Source organism: Battus philenor, unplaced genomic scaffold (assembly GCF_028537555.1).
Source record: "Battus philenor isolate CCGP_79_NKW_IND1 unplaced genomic scaffold, ilBatPhil1.0.hap1 SCAF_5, whole genome shotgun sequence".
NCBI classification, from domain to species: Eukaryota; Metazoa; Arthropoda; class Insecta; order Lepidoptera; family Papilionidae; genus Battus; species Battus philenor.
In genome coordinates, this window is record NW_027181715.1 from 5004176 (window position 1) to 5021055 (window position 16880).

Here is a 16880-nt window from a genome sequence, read left to right on the forward strand (position 1 = left end):
CAAATGTTTAATCATAAGATAGAAATCCTTAATATTTTAAATTTTTTGGTGTATTTTTCTTCAATTATAAAGAAAACCTACTAAATCACTATACAATAACGTGTGAGACTATTAAGTACACTAAAATTTAATTTAAGATAAAGAAAAATTATAAACTGCGACACCTCCTCAGTGTTTGACATAACGGAACAATACAACTCAGACTGTGTGTCGCAGGTGTCGTCGAAATGAGTAAATTCGCAAATTTCTTATCTTCTTTAGCAAAAAACCTTCCAATTTATGAAAGGACCTTAATGATAACTTCAATATAAAAATCAAATTAAATGGTACGAAATCGATAAATGATTATAAAAAAAAATATTTAAATTTTCTTTAAGATTATATCAATTAGATAAATGACAATGATTGTAAGGAATTTTATTATTTTTTACCTGCAGTATTGAACGCTGCTTGTACAGTTCTGGCAACTTTTTGTAAGGTTATCAATGATATTAACAATTAACTGTGCTGTCAATGGCCTTCATTTAAATTTCTTGTATACATACTCCGTAATACAGAGTTAATGATTTTTTTTCTTTAAATACCTAATTTATTTTGTTTACAAAATAACGTTTTATTGAAGACCAATAATTTTTAGTAGCCATACTAACTCTTTAATTCAGTGCATACCAGTTTTATGTGTACTTTTTTTTTAAAAACATATGATAATTTGAAGCAAGGTAAAGATTAAAATGCATAGAAATCTACCACAAAATAAAGAAGCATTATTAAAATCATACACAACGCGTCTAAAAGAAGATGTCAAAAGTATGCTCGAAAATTTTGAAGGTAAATATGCTATTTAATATTTATTACAAACGTTAAAAATGCACCTTTGCTAAATATGTCATAAAGCTAACAAGGTGTTTTAATAACTTAAAACTGATATTATTTATCACAAACACATTTATCTTGTAGAATGTCAATTTTAATGTTCTAATTTATATGGAATCAGAAATAAATCTCCAAAAAATATTTTTCTCTGTTTACAGACAATATCTATAAACTTTTTCCGTAACTTCTAATTCATTTATTAATTAATTATTCCAAATAATAGATAAAATAATTTACTTTTTCAGAAATCATTAAACTTGCTAAAGGTGAAAATGACTCTCAGCTTAACAGGATGACACAAATTGAACAAGACACATTTGAGATGCAAGTCAGAGCTGCTAATATTGGTAACCGAACAACATTTATGTTGAAGATTGTGTATACCATTTTTTGTTTGATATATCATCTTTATCTTATTTCCAGTAAGGGCTGGCGAATCTTTGATGAAGTTGGTGTCAGATATAAAACAATACCTAATACTTAATGATTTTCCATCAGTTAATGAAGCAATAACACAAAACTCCAAACTTTTCCGAACCAAACAGCAAGAATGTGATCAAAAATTGATGTCATTAAGGGATGATATAGCAGCAGATCTTTATGATTTAGAAGATGAATACTTTACTAGCATATATAAATAGATTTAAGAAATAAAACTCTTATTTATTTACCTGTACTTCACACATTTATATAGGCTTGTTGGCAGAATTTTTATTAAAAAGTTATTAAGGCAAAAACAATCTGAAAAATGTGTTAAAATTTTACTTCTATAATGGCAGAGTTTAGTTTTAATGAATAGAGACATCATTATTATTGTTTGCTTTAATCAGGTGGTCCAAAAACTTTAAAGACTAATATTTGAGACAGACAAAGCATTCTTCCAAAGGTTTGTTGAAAACCTTTTAAGAAACATTTCTAAGCTTATAAACACAAGGTTTTTGCTCAGCTACAAAATTTTACTGGTCCTCTTGATAATACATCATTTTCTTTTTTTAAATTTAGTTAATTTTCTTTTCTTTAATTTAGAAACTGTCATTCAAGATTACAATATTATATAAGGTAACCATATGTTTACATTATTGTCAGAAAAGAGATCAGTTTTTTTTAAATGTGGCAAAATTTTGTGATAGGTGTTTTATTCTGAAAATTATTTGTAATATATCATGGGTAGGTGCAGTGGCGTAGCTATGGTATTTGGGGCCTGGGGCAGATAGGCGCTTGGTGCCCCCCCCCCCCCCCCAAGAGTCTGAATTCTTTATTTATATATTTTCCACATTTTGGTACAATTTTTTATTTTTGGCCCATAAAATAGTAAAAAATCCGAAGCTCAATTTTGATTTTTTCTTTAAAATATTAAAAAAATCAAAATATTTTTTTTTCTTAAAGGGACATGATCCTCTCTCTTTTTGTATAAAACAAAAATGTGTTTCCAGAATTTTTTGAACCCTTTATGAACCCATCTCTGTAGTTTATACATTAAGGGAGAGGATCATGTCCTTAAATGTTAAACACATATATATCTTCTTGTACATTTCATGAACACAGATATGTGTTTTGTGATTTAGGGCCTTTTTAAAAAACACTATGTGTTTTGCGAATGAAAGGCTTAAACACTGAGTATATTATAATTTGTAACCGTTAACTTTTTTTTAATGTTCATATTATTTAACAACTTCTTTAGCACAAAAAATTCGATATTCTTTTTATTCAAAAAAAAATTCAAAAACAATTATTTTCAACTTTGGTGCCCCCCCTGTTGTGGTGCCTGGTGCGGCCGCCCCGCTCGCCACCCCCTAGCTACGCCACTGGGTAGGTCTGATAAATCAAAATAATATGTCTGTCATAGGTTTTATTTACTATTTTACTAAATCATTAACAGTTGAAAAACAATTTATGTTCAGATTCACTGACAGATAAAAAATTTTTTTACTTCCCACAAAATAGATAATGGGGACCATCTTTTGGAAACTGCTTTACTGTAACTGGTCTTCCAAATTTATAGTCCTCCAAAAAGAAGAACAGAGCGAATGAGCCACCTACAACACCCAAGAACCAGGCCCATTGATGGGTAAGGCTAAATCTGGGTTTCATACTAATATCATAACGATCTTCACCAATTATCTCCTGACTAGCATGTATCTGAAATCATATAGTATATTAATAAGCATGCACACTGTAATAGATAGGGATGTTTTCAATTATTTATCTTTAAAAAAAAATTACTTCAATTGTAACATAGCCATATAAGACTGTTACTTAATTTTGCAGTCAGATTACTCAAAGATAAAAACTGGAAATAAAAAATTGAAACAACAAATTATCATTCAAAATGCTTCATAATAATGATGATTTATGTTAAGTTTATCTAGTCATTTGCAAGTCGTCATAAAAGTTTGTGCCGCCAATCTGGGGGCAACATATCATTAAGAGGAAAGAAAAAAATTCTAGATCAGTAGAGTTGAGATCAATAGAAAATTACTAGCCACTCTGTATGTCACCAAGTTTGAGTTCAAAATTTAAATTTAAATGGTGTAATTCCCAAAAATCAAGGAATTTAGGAATTATTGAGAAGATAATGAAAGTAGTGATGATGAATTTGAAAACCATAATGAAAATATGAACAGTGCAAGTGATGATAGTGAAGATTACATAGGTCCTCTAAAGAGACAGATTATACTAAGACTTGATAGTGACATGGAGAACAGTGAAGATGTACTATTAAAAATAATAACTCAGTTTCAACGAATTCTGTGTTCAAATATTCATATATTTGCTTTAAATCTATAAGGGAGAAATCAGACATCACACAAACCATCAATCAATTTTATATTTTTAATGTGACAATGGGAACTAATAAATATCAAATAGTTTTGATGTTTTTAACACACAGATAACAAAAAACAATATTTGAATAGTGAACTGCATATCTAATTTGAAAAAAGAGCTTGCAGAATCATTGAGAATTATGTCATATAAAATGAATATGTTGAAAAAAATATCCAAGATGATTTTTTTAATTATCAGTAATAGATTCAAGGACAAGAAATAATATACTTTTATTTTAAATTGTGATTGGGAATGACTTATGAATATTCTCCAATAATCTCAAGAGAACATTAATTACTGTGTCACCCAGCAAAGAATTAGTTAATCATGTTCCATGGTATGGCTATTTTTGAAGATTTTTCAATACTGCAAAGCTATATTAGCAGGAAAAAGTTATAAATTTTAATAAGCATTGCATAAACATACAACAATGCAATTAATTTGAATATTAAATGAATTGTTTTAACAACCATAATCTGTAATGTTTACTCTATCAGAAGAGTTACAAGCTCCTATTCGACCTTTGTAATAAAGCCTAAATGCATAAAAAATAATACATTTTCCTTCAAACATGCTAAATATTATTATACTTACAATTATGAATGACCTTGTACTATATACATTGTGGAAACATGGGAGACATAAACGAGATTTTTCTGGACAATTATTAAATTTTAAGCCAAACTTTTTAATAATAATTTTGTAGCATTTTTTAAATAAATATTTTTTTTTCGTTTCATAGTAAACTCTTTTTGGTACTATGTCCAAAGAATTATAATCATTGTGTGACATCATTTACACAGTAATTGTTTTCTAAATTCAATAATTGATATTTTACTGTTTGACTCAAATAAATTAATCAAACAGATTATATTGCACAAATAAATGGCTGAACAATGATAATTATCTGCTCTGCTTGGCAGAGTTGACATAACTCATAAAAAATGTCTCTCAAAGGCATATATATAAGCTTCACACTACAGTAAGCGCTGTATATATGATGTGAAGTTGTCTATATTCACAACTACAATTAATATTCTAACAATTCCTTACAATTTTTATTTAATGAAAATTTCAAACAGCCTGAAAAGAAAGTGCAGCGGGGTTCGTATACACCCCACATGGCATGGAATGTATTAACCCTTCACGCTCAGAAATGTTAATATATTTCTGTGTGTTAAGGGGTGTGTTAATACACTAGCATGCAAAACTAGCCAAAATGTGCAGCAACCCATATACATACGGTCAGCATCGCAATTTATGTCACTAAAATGTTTAGATTCAAATATATCCGGGCATTAAAAATACCTTAATAAAAACCAAGGAAAACATTCATTTATTGATATTTATTGTATAATTCAGTATTGTTAGCTGTAAAGTTTGTTTATTTGGGATTATAAAATATGGCCTTTCAGGGTGACACTTTAAGCATCTCTGACCTGGGAATTGTTTCTATCTATCTATATCTATTATTACAAAATTCAATCTGCAATGCGATTCAATATTCACTATAATTATGTATCCACTATTTTTATTGAATTTTTAGTAATTTTTGCATTTTTTTTTAATATTTGTTGATAGTAAGGTCAAAATATGTAATTTCTTGGATAAAAAAATGATTTTTTTTGTCACTTTTTTTTTAAAAAATTGTGCATTAAGAGGTTAAATGTCATGCTATTTACCTAAATAGAATGGGTTTTGTGCCTTTTACATCCTCACAATTCACTAAAGATATTATTTCAGCCTTCAACATTCTTTAAACTATGATTAAATTGTGAAAGCAAAACACAAAAATTATATTTATTTCTCTGTAATAATGTGTTAATATTCCAAAATGTGCTTCTATGTAAATTATTTCTTTTTTTAGTTATAATCTTTATAATTTTGTTACAATTCCTTTATGGTTTATTTTTGGCATAAATAAATAAAAATAATTAAGAAGCATTGTAAAATACTTATACACATATTCCTATTTTTAACATATTTTTTAATATTTAATTCCATAATAAATGCAGTAAACAACTAACCAATATTACTGAAGGTCAAAGGCATGCTGAAACTTTTGTAAATAAAGTGACAGGATATATATTTCCTTTACTTGATCTTTAGGTAAATTACAATGAATACTATCAACAAAAATATTGGTTTAGCTGTACACAAATCAGTGAGTAGACTTACCGGTTCATTGAAATTTCTTTTTAATTCAGGATAATCATATGGATAGAATGGATCTTTAGAATCGGAACCAATATCCGGTAGTTTCGGATAATCACCATAGCACATTTCTTCAGGATATGGTTGGTATTCTTCCACAGTCATCCCATATTTTTTAGCGGCAGCTGCACGCTCCTCAGGAGTTCTTGGATACGGACCAGGTTTGTATTGATAGTTCCAGTCTAAAAATTAGGAAAAATTTGTGACGTAACATCTTAAAATTAGGTTTAAATTGTGGTACCTTTATAGGTGTTAATAGACATAGATATTACGATTTCTTGTGGCATTGCATAATATTCCAATGGCCTTACGAACGTTATATGGATTAGATATCAAAGCATTTTTTATTAGAGCTGAAGCCATCATCAAAACTCCAAGACTACGAGAATAAAATACACTTAAGTCAGAATGACAACTGACTTATGGAAATGACAGTAACATTAAAAATTGCCAGTATCTTATTTTAAACGCACTACTTTTTTTTAATTTCATTACTTCTATCACAGTTAAAATAGGGCTTTGATTTCTTTAATCATTTTTTAATTTTCTCCACTTTCCTCCTAAATTTTTAACTATAAACTTTCCTTATATCCTTCACCACAATTCCTACACTATAACGTCATATATTTTTAATTGTATTACTTATTACTGTTTTGCAGTGGTGTAATAATATGCGGTGCGGCGGCTATCACTATCTCCCATTAGAGAGCCAATGCTGTCCTCTCTATCCTCCTTCCCAGCTGCATCTCACAATCCGCTCTCTGTTTATTAAATATAAGACGTCGAACGGTTACGTGACCCATATTCTTGTCCTCACCTCAGTCATAGGTACACTCTCCGACTTTGAGTCACCTTGAGTTTAAGCCTGTATAGATATTCCGAGAATCACCCATACCACATGAGCATTTTGGCAAAAACTCGGATCGTCTTCCGGGAAAAATGTCATCATTATCGAAGCCATCTCATCTTGCACCAACCTCCTGTTCCATTCTTCAAGTGTCTCCCGTTTGAGATTACGTTTGACGAACGAAACTGGGCACCTTTCGTATTCTGGTCGTCTATTGCCCTTAACGGCCGCGTCCTTAGCCAAATGATTCATCCTATCATTTTCTTCCGTACCCGCGTGCGCTTTCAGCCAAAACATTCTTAACATTTCCCTTTCTCTCTTGCTTTTCTAGTATTTTCTTTCACTCTTGAGGTTAAAGGAAGGAGAGTGTAAGATCTTATGATAGTGTGAAGGGCGGAACTTCAGTCGCGAGTACAGTGCAAGACTGCGATGACTCATTGGCCGCGTACCCTGACGCTGAACGCCGCACTCACATTGTCCTCAATTCGGCTGCATCGGTATAAATAACGAGATCAGCAACCGTGATGGTAAGTCGGGCCGCCTTAGCTCCTTCCTCCAGGCAGGAGAATTCCACACCAAACTGCCCAGGCGGATGTTGTAATCTCTATTAACCCACTACCTAGACAATCAATAATAAAAATATTTTTTGGAATAGCAAGAATGAAAAACATTCATCAACAATTTAATGAAGATAAATAGACTAAACTCTGTATTTTTTATTTAATTTGTGCAAGATTTTTATATATTTCATCTTTTTTAATTGCCTACTCCGTAAACCTACAGCAAATATATAAATAACCATTTCTTTACCATCTATTAAAACGGTCAAATTTCAACCATTAAGGTTAAATGAACTAGAAACTACGAAGGATTAACTTAAAAATATCATGTTATCACAAAACCTTTATAAATGGGCAAAAAAAGCATTTTTCACAAGTTCTAGACTCTAAAAGCTATGAAAAATAATGTAAATTTACATTTAAATTATTTTACAGGTCATTAGATACTTTATTATATATTATTATTAATTAATTTTTAGATTTAATACAACATTTATAAATTTATCGATTATTACTTGCTTCACTTAATAAGCTACATAAGTATGTAATTCTTTTCTGTCCATTTTCTATTTTATTACACTTTAATATTTTGAACTAAACATATCCATGCCATGGCTAAGATAACTTGAAAAATGACAGCTAGCAAATACAGATAATGTTGTACGTCAGCCACATAATCATCAAATGAAAGTTATTGTACTTATGATAATAATGATGCATTAAGTTTTTAATGAATTAAATGAATTTGAGAGTTATGTGAAAAAATAAAATACCTTACTGAACCGAAAGCTTATGATGGGTAACGAGACCTCACAGTTGAGTGGTTTAAAAATTGAGGATAAAGCCACCGAAATCACTGACTTTTGGTCCCATTTTCAAGCTACCATTAGCGATAGTTGCAGATATTTTAGTCTTAAAGATGATGGATCCGTATCGGTGTTCAAAGGCGAAGTGGTCTTGGGACCGCTGTGGACAATGGCTACGCCTTTAGAAAAATGTTCCAATGTATGTTCTAGTTTAATCGTTATATGTTTATATCATATTATATGATTTTTATAGACTAACAAATTTTTCAGAATCTCCTAAAATATCGACATCCCTGTATTGTACGATATATATCTTCCTGGCAGCAGCGGTTCACATTCCATTTGGTCACTGAATTTGTGCAACCATTATCTCATGTAATAATAGGGCAAACGCCTCTACAGATATGTATTGGATTAAATAATATTTTAAGGGCTTTAGTATTCCTGCACGAACAAGTAAGTGCATGTCAAAAAAGCTCATATGGTTGAACAGTAGCTATATATATATGTTCGTGATATTATAATATTTGTTTTATATTTAAGGCTGGGGTGTCCCATAATAACGTTGGTGTGTCCTCAATTTATGTAACAGGTGATGGCCAGTGGAAACTAGGTGGCTTACAATACTTGTGCAATTTTACTGACCTGAATCCGACATATTTGAAGCATGCTAGAATCCACAGGTATTAGTTAATATTTCATATTAACAGTAATATGAGCAATATATTTTTTACCCAATAACCTATCTTCAATATTCTGTTTTTTATAGATATGATAAGGCAATAGATCCAGATGAGGAGTCTCATGACATTACATCAAAAGTGGATCAATATGCTTTTGCTGTGTTAGTGGATGAAGTATTCAAAGAACGTAAAGATGGTTTGTTGTTGACAAAGAAACAATTAAATTTTTTTGTATTATTACATAGAGTAATTTATTTTTATATTTAATATTCTAGATGATGTTCCATATTTACGAGAATTTAAAACATATTGTAAAGATTGCCTTCAAAATAATAACCCCTCTCTTCGCCCCGATTTATCTAAAATTCTTCAGCATAGTTTTTTTAATCATGAATTTATTTCTATCTACAAGTTTTTGAATTTTTTGGCAATTAAAAAGGAAGATGATAAGAGTCAATTTTTTACTAACATTCTAAAAAAATTAAAATGCTTTGATGAAGAAACAGTGGCTAAACAACTTAGTGGATTACTGTTATCAAGGCTGACACTCTTAGATTCAACAGCAAGAAGGGATGTTATTCCATACATTTTAAAACCAAAAAATGGTAAGTCTATTTTATGTAACATTGTTAATGAATTTGATATTACATAACAATTAAAAAATAAATTCACTCTTTCAATCAAAAACAAAATTTAATTTTGTGCTTGATGCAACAGAATTTCCAGCACACATAGATTATACTTTGTGTTGCAGAAAGGATGCAAAATGGAGAGCACAGTGGTTTTTTTAGCTTAAGTGTGTTCAAAGAACATGTTAAGCCACGATTACTGCAGCTGTTTGGAGTAAGGGATAGTCAAGTTAGAATGCTTCTTTTAATGCATTTCACCAAGTATGTTCAAGTGTTCTCCCATGAGGAATTGTCCCAGCACATTTTACCAGAGGTAGTTTCTGTATCACCATTCCTTATTATTGGATAATTTCTTTTGTTAATTTTCTTTATAACATTTTTTGCAGTTACTTCTTGGTATAAAAGATGTAGATGACAACTTGGTGGCCTCAACTTTGGTTTGTTTAAGTGAATTAGTTCCAATTTTAGGAGCAGATGCTGTTGTAGGGGGGAAAAGATCTAAATTTTTCACTGATGGTCGGCCTAAGTTAAAAATGAATGTATTGATGACTACATCTAATACACCAAAAGATGATATGTATTCTTCAACAAAATCTTTAAGAGATTTTCATTGCTCTGAAGATGTATATGACACAAGTGCTGCCTTGACATTTGAAAAAACCATAGCTTTGAATGAAAGGCCTTCGCCAGTAGGTGGAGAATCGCATGATGAAGACATAGGTGTCGAACGAAATGCAAATAATTTAATTAATTCTGAAATTGAGTGGGATGATTGGGATAACACAAACCATCAAGTTACATTAAACTCAAATGAAACAGGTTGTGAAAATAATATTTTAGTGAATAGTGATTTTGAAGTTGATAATCTGATGCATAATGTTGAAAAAATGATAAATATTGAAAAACCATTGAGTGATCCTGCAGTTTTGGAAAGAGCAGCTCAAGAAGCTAAGAAAAATATTCTTGATATATCTGAATTGGACATTAAAAATCAAAAAATCGATTACAGTAAGAAAAATGCAGCAGATGACATTGATTTCTTTGCAGATATGATTCCAGTCATAGAAAAACAAAAAATTATTAGTATACCAGAACCTAACACTATTCAAGATATTAGTAGCAAATTAAACTTTATACCAGATGAAGAATGTGATGAAAATGAGGGCTGGGGTGAAAATTGGAGTTAGACAAATCTAAAATTCAAATATTTATTGAATATAATTGGATATTTTTACATTGAAATTAGTAGTAATTTTTTATCAGTGTTGTTATTATTTTAATGTTTATGTATATAAGTGTAAATATTATGCAATTCAGAAGACTAGAATGAGTGTTTTTGAACATAGCAGTTTCAGTAAGCTTTATTTTAAATGGCTTGATGTATTAAAACCTACAGTAACACAAGGAGATAAGTTATTTCAAATTATGCTTTTATTCTACAATACTATTCAATCTCGACTAATTGTATTTAACACATGTATTCATCAATTGACACAGCCTGTATAGTATCCTGCAAAAGTTATAATCCAAATCAAATAAACATTTGGTGTACAGTTTCATCACACAAATTGTTTTATTTTGACAAAATCAAACTACTACAACAATAATATAACATTAATCAAAGAGTAAATAATATTCTTACTTAATTACATTTATGAATTGCCTTTAAACCTTAAAACTAATCAGTAAACCTTTGACTAGATTTGTTAATTGTTAACTTATAATATCAACAACATTACTTTGGCATTTTATCTTTCTGTAAAAACAATTTAAAATTAAATAACGATGTTAAATTAAATACTGTCATAACGATATAGTCAACAATTATTAATAATATCTTAAATTGCAATTTTTTTCTGCTTTACTAAATCTTTAGAACTTTCATTAAAAACTTCTATCATTTGCTGGCGAGCCATCTCGGAGAGTGTTTCCAAGTCATTTCGAGTCATACCTTTAGTGGGAATGGGTGGCAATGTTGTAATAATTACTTTCCCTGAAAAAAAAAAACGAATAATCATATTTTATTGCGGAAATATAATAATAATAATAATGATTGAAAAATACAGTAATAATGGTAATTTGACAATTGGTTATTACAATATTATTTTAACCATTTTTTTTAATATTCACACAAATCATTGAATATCTTTTGAAATAAAATTGCTATATTTTCAATATGAAATCATAAGGATACAATTGCAGTGTCTAAAACTGCCATAAAAAATTATACACAAAATATTTCAGCTTTTCTAGTCAATATTCTTTGTTTCAATGAACATAGTCATCATGAAAGTTGTATAACTTACTCTGTAAATACATAAACATTTGTTATACATGGTATGGTTTGTTACTTTAATATTTCAAATTTACAGTATGTACTAAACTTTTCATAAAGACTGCCAACATAAATAGATAAATATCAGTTTATAACTAAATAAATATACAAATACCTGGTTCGAAAGTTTTTGTTTCATTATCAAGGAAGTAGTATTGGCTAAAAACAACAGGCATTATTGGGATCTGAGCATCAATAGCTAAATAAAATGCACCTTTCTTAAATGAATGTATAATGCCATTATTGTATCTTGCGCCTTCCGGAAATATCCACAATTTTGTCTAGAAAAGTTATAAGAAGTAATATAATTAATTTTATTTTTACGTGCTTAAATTAAAATTTTGTACCTTTTCACGTATTACTCTATCAGTGGCTTCTTTCATTAGCTGACGAGCTTTATCAGTTTTAAGTCGATCTATAAAAACAAGGCCAGATAGCCAAGCTCCGAAACCAAATGCCCCGGTGAACATAAGTGGTCTTTTTGCTACGACTGTACATCGCTTCATTCGCGGCCACATCTCAAACATACCTGTTAAACAAATGAAAATGTATAACTCTATTTTAATCTTATAAGTAATAGTTACTACTTACCTAAAATATCTAATGAACTTTGGTGATTTGAAATCACAATGTAACATTGCTCATTATCCCAGTGCTCCAAACCACGAAGTTCCCATTCAATACCCACTATATGCGAAGCAAAACGACAAAATCGTGATGCGACACTGTAATAAGTTAATATAATTAAATTAATCAATTAATGCCGATTTTTAAAACGACTAAAAAAATAATCAATATTTTACATGAGATTCGTAACATCGCGAGGATAAAAAAACACTACGGGTAGTAAAATTGTACACGTTATTAATACATAACTGTAATACAAAAAAAACTTTAAATAATATCGGAAAACATTGCTTTTTTCATATAAAAAAGGCAAGGTAAATATAAAACCCGCCAAAAATAATTCAGGATATGAATAGGAGGAAGCCATAACGAACCATAAACAAGTCTGATTCTTTTGTGCCATGAAGTATTACATTCTGTACCATGGACAATATCTGATTTAATTTAATTTGACAAATCATGAATTAGTCGAAAATTCGCGAAGTATAGATTTAAAATTACTGCCTATGGTTGATTACCTTGCAAGTTCTTAAAGTTTCATAAAACTTCGGGAAATATTGAAAAGTAATTTCAGAGACAGCGAGATAATTGCATATTACGGGTGATTTTTGAACATCTTTTCTTAATAATATTTATGATGTTAATAATTCTATTAACAAATTCACCTAATTTTAATGTAAAATATCACAATAAGTGCTATATGATTTTAAGCCACCTGCTAATAACTATAATTTACTTTATATTTTATATGTTCAGTCAGAAATTTGTAAATATGGCAACATTGGATGTAGAGAATTTGGCATTTTCAAGCAAGGCAAGAAACAGCTCTTTTCCGGTTATCATCTTCGGTGGGTAACCGAGTTGCTAGGAATTTTTAGATTTTAATAAAATGGTGAGCAAAAGACAATAAAATAACCTAACAGTGATGTTTTACATGATAATATATTTCGACAATGAATTTTATATTTCGTTCTTAATTCCTGATTGTACTTATAAAAGTGGATAGGTTAATTCATAATGTCGGGAGTGCCTTTGCTTTAGATAATTTGAATAATTTTATTGATACAGGTGTTGCTTAATATACTTGCTCTTAACAAATTTTTAAGTAATAATGCAAAACCAAACTTTATGATGAAATACCGGCACATGCGCGTCATCTGATGTCGTCGAAGATGCAAAAGAAACTTTTTGTACACATGTTTTATGTGTTCAATTCTGTTATTTTGTCATCAACTGCGGCCTTAATGATTTTAAAGTGTCTCTGATACCTCGTTTATTGTTTATATTAATTCATTAATAGAAGAATCAAATAACCAACATCGTTTACCTGTTTTAGGGGTTTGTGAAAGTAGTCAAGAACAAGCAGTACTTCAAGAGGTACCAAGTCAAGTTTAAGAGGCGTCGTGAAGGAAAAACTGACTACTACGCCCGTAAGCGCCTCATTATTCAGGTATTATTTTTAAATCATTGATAGTAATCTTTGCAAAGATACACAATAAAGAAAAAAAGTTCAGGCACCAATAATTCTGTAATACGTGTATGTGAAATATTCTATGCTGTTTCCACATTATTGTATGTACGTAAACCTTGACCCATGCTGCAATTTAGTGACAATGTTGAAATTGCTAACGTAATTATTGTTCCAACATTAATATTGAAAAAAAAAATGTGTCCAATTTAAAATAAGTTACGATTAAGTTAATTGATCATTGATATTTTTTGTCTAGGACAAGAACAAATACAACACTCCCAAGTACCGCCTCATTGTACGTCTATCCAACAAGGATGTAACATGCCAGGTTGCTTATTCTCGCATTGAAGGTGACCATATTGTCTGTGCTGCTTACTCCCACGAACTTCCCCAGTATGGAGTGAAGGTAAGGTTCTTAATGTATAGTATTTAATTTTGCAGTGATGATTTTTACATAACACCTTAGGACTGCAGGTTGGATTCCTGGCAAACAACAATACTTACCAACAATAAAAGGAAACATTCACCTTATTTCATCCACTCACAGATTACAGCTCTTTATCTGTGTAACCTTGAGTCCCAATAGATAGGCCAAACAAAACAAGATCATTAAAATCTAAATTTTATGTATTTTAAGTAGTTGTGAATAATCTGTATAAATAAGAAGTGTAGGTGATGAAGATGTTTTGAATTGTTTGTTAAGGAATATATTATAAAACATGATGATTTTGAACGGGCGGTCTGAAAGCAACTGTACAATTGCACCAAATCCTGTTGCTATATGTTCAATACTGAGAGAAAGCACACTGTAAATAAAATAACATTATATTAGATAAAAAATTAATTAAAGTTGTATTTTTAGGTGGGTCTTACAAATTATGCCGCTGCATACTGTACTGGGTTGTTGCTTGCCAGACGCTTGCTTCAGAGATTGGGGCTTGATACTCTCTACACTGGAGCTACTGAAATTACTGGCGATGAATACAATGTAGAACCAGTTGACAATGGACCAGGAGCTTTTAGGTATGACTATTAAATTATCTCATACAAAGCTTTAGGAGATGGTACCCCAGGAAAAGTAAAAGGAAGTGAAGAAAAATGGGATGATGACATCAAGCAAATGGTGGGAGTGATCTGGAACAGAGTGGCTTATAACACAATGGAATGGAAGGCGACATTTGCCGACTGGCAAACAGATTTTCAATTAATTTGTAATCAAAAAATTATAAGTTACAATAAATCTTAGTTATTAAGCTCATTAAATATTACTTTTGGCAGATCTGAATAAAGGGCTTCATTATTATTGCTTAGAATTGTGAAATAATTTACTTAAAATAAGATAATTAGCAGACAAAGTATGTCTGCTAATTAGCAGTAAGCAGATTTTTTGCTGTCATTTAAATAAAACTTTATAAGAATATCTTTATAGAATGCAATAATAATTGAAGTTATAAAAAAAAATTAATAGAAATATTAAAATGATGAAATCAAACGGGCGGACTGACAGTTTTGATGCCAACAAAATTTTGTACATACATACTGATACATTAAAATTTTAGTTATTTAGTATATGGTTTAATACTTCTTCCTTCTGATTTTATTTACACTTTTCAGATGTTATCTGGATGTGGGTCTAGCTCGTACCACTACTGGCGCTCGTGTTTTTGGAGCCATGAAAGGAGCTGTTGATGGAGGTCTCAATGTCCCACATTCCATAAAAAGGTTCCCAGGATATGATGCAGAATCTAAAAAGTTTAATGCTGAGGTTCATAGGTGAATAGATTACATTTAAATATTTAAAAATGTTATTGCTCCATTCATCCATCGAATAATAGAATATCTATTTATCGAACAGCCCAATGGGAGCAACAAAAATTTCAAGACTAATTTGGTTGTGAAATGAATTTGCATTAAAATTCTTGTAACCGGTCTTGTGTACAATACTTCTAAAAATTAAGATTCTGCAGTTATGGCAAATTAAATTGTTATAAGTTATTATTACTACAACATTGTATTTGTTCTAGGGCACATATATTTGGTTTACATGTTGCTGAATACATGCGCAATCTTGAGCAAGAAGATGAAGATTCTTTCAAGAGGCAATTTGGGAAATACATCAAACTGGGTGTCAATGCCGATGGTGTAAGTTCAAAACAATGTATTTTTCTTGTTAATTTTTTATTACGTCTAACCAAATTACTGCTCTGAGGTTTATTTATGGGTAGTGTCCGAAGTTAGACAAAATTACTGCTTTAAATCAATTAGATAATCACTAAATTGGTTTCTTTTTAGAGGTTCTTTGATAAAAGCAACACCAAAGTTATTTCAACTACTTCCTGTTATTACATATACTTTTAAATATAACATGAAATATTTTTACTCCAGATTGAAACCACTTACAAAAAAGCCCATGAAGCAATTCGGGCAGATCCATCCCATAAGAAGAAGGATGCTAAGAAAGACAGTGTTAAACAGAAGAGATGGAACAAACGCAAGCTGACACTGGCTGAAAGGAAGAACAGAATAAAGCAGAAGAAGGAGTCTTATATAAAGAAACTGCAGGCTCAGGCAGAAGCTTAATGGTTTTTACGTTAATAAATGCCATTTTACTTCGAAATTGCTTTATTCATTTGATCAAACATTTTTAATATTTCTGTATTAACTTTCCCTAGCAATATTTTTTTCGTTTTTTATGCTATTTTCGTTAATATGAGAACAAAATTTTTAATTCTTACAAATACAGATATTTACAGATTAGTACAGATACTGTGGAGAGATATATTGCTGAGGTAACCCTCAGTACACAAATGTTTATAATATCTAATAATATTTAACTTTAATTATTTTAAACAACTACTGATGCACGGCAACTAACATTACATTGCAAAAAAGCTGTCACTGAATAACTATACATAAAAAAATCTTATAATCAATTCATGAATAATAGAAGTTTCAATGTTTGATGAGTATTTTTATAGAGAATTATTTTGAATTTTAAACAATCACATG

At 30.2% G+C, this 16880-nt stretch overlaps 5 protein-coding genes across 8 annotated transcripts; 3 read left to right on the forward strand and 2 right to left on the reverse strand.

Annotated features, from left to right (window-relative positions):
* The first annotated feature begins 104 nt into the window (after positions 1-104).
* On the forward strand, positions 105-1632 carry MED22 (Mediator complex subunit 22). Of its 2 annotated transcripts, none has more exons than XM_068772742.1 (3): positions 105-828; positions 1119-1220; positions 1372-1632. In XM_068772742.1, exons 1-3 carry the CDS (start codon positions 732-734, stop codon positions 1512-1514), a joined length of 342 nt encoding a protein of 113 aa, XP_068628843.1. In that variant the 5' UTR covers positions 105-731; the 3' UTR covers positions 1515-1632. The 2 variants fall into 2 exon arrangements, with proteins under 2 accessions (XP_068628843.1, XP_068628842.1); XM_068772741.1 differs by having other exon boundaries at positions 118-828; positions 1297-1608.
* A 1073-nt stretch (positions 1633-2705) lies between these two features.
* On the reverse strand, positions 2706-6327 carry ND-ASHI (NADH:ubiquinone oxidoreductase subunit ASHI). The gene is made up of 3 exons (XM_068772492.1): positions 6186-6327; positions 5878-6095; positions 2706-3012 (listed from the first exon to the last, which is right to left on the reverse strand). Exons 1-3 carry the CDS (start codon positions 6277-6279, stop codon positions 2800-2802), a joined length of 525 nt encoding a protein of 174 aa, XP_068628593.1. The 5' UTR covers positions 6280-6327; the 3' UTR covers positions 2706-2799.
* A 1649-nt stretch (positions 6328-7976) lies between these two features.
* On the forward strand, positions 7977-10995 carry LOC137929336 (protein-associating with the carboxyl-terminal domain of ezrin). 3 transcript variants are annotated; one of them, XM_068772228.1, is made up of 7 exons: positions 7977-8325; positions 8397-8582; positions 8670-8809; positions 8896-9005; positions 9085-9414; positions 9564-9751; positions 9825-10995. In XM_068772228.1, exons 1-7 carry the CDS (start codon positions 8113-8115, stop codon positions 10623-10625), a joined length of 1968 nt encoding a protein of 655 aa, XP_068628329.1. In that variant the 5' UTR covers positions 7977-8112; the 3' UTR covers positions 10626-10995. The 3 variants fall into 3 exon arrangements, with proteins under 3 accessions (XP_068628329.1, XP_068628330.1, XP_068628331.1); XM_068772229.1 differs by having other exon boundaries at positions 8896-8996; XM_068772230.1 differs by lacking the exon at positions 9564-9751 and having other exon boundaries at positions 9907-10995.
* Positions 10996-11036: 41 nt separating this feature from the next.
* On the reverse strand, positions 11037-12767 carry Agpat1 (1-Acylglycerol-3-phosphate O-acyltransferase 1). The gene is made up of 5 exons (XM_068772231.1): positions 12577-12767; positions 12365-12498; positions 12121-12302; positions 11889-12054; positions 11037-11431 (listed from the first exon to the last, which is right to left on the reverse strand). The coding sequence occupies exons 1-5, from the start codon at positions 12765-12767 to the stop codon at positions 11277-11279; spliced, it is 828 nt and encodes a 275-aa protein (XP_068628332.1). The 3' UTR covers positions 11037-11276.
* A 428-nt stretch (positions 12768-13195) lies between these two features.
* On the forward strand, positions 13196-16488 carry RpL5 (ribosomal protein L5). Its single transcript, XM_068772314.1, has 7 exons — positions 13196-13292; positions 13737-13850; positions 14128-14277; positions 14734-14894; positions 15486-15644; positions 15896-16013; positions 16257-16488. Exons 1-7 carry the CDS (start codon positions 13290-13292, stop codon positions 16449-16451), a joined length of 900 nt encoding a protein of 299 aa, XP_068628415.1. The 5' UTR covers positions 13196-13289; the 3' UTR covers positions 16452-16488.
* The last annotated feature ends 392 nt before the right edge of the window (positions 16489-16880 follow it).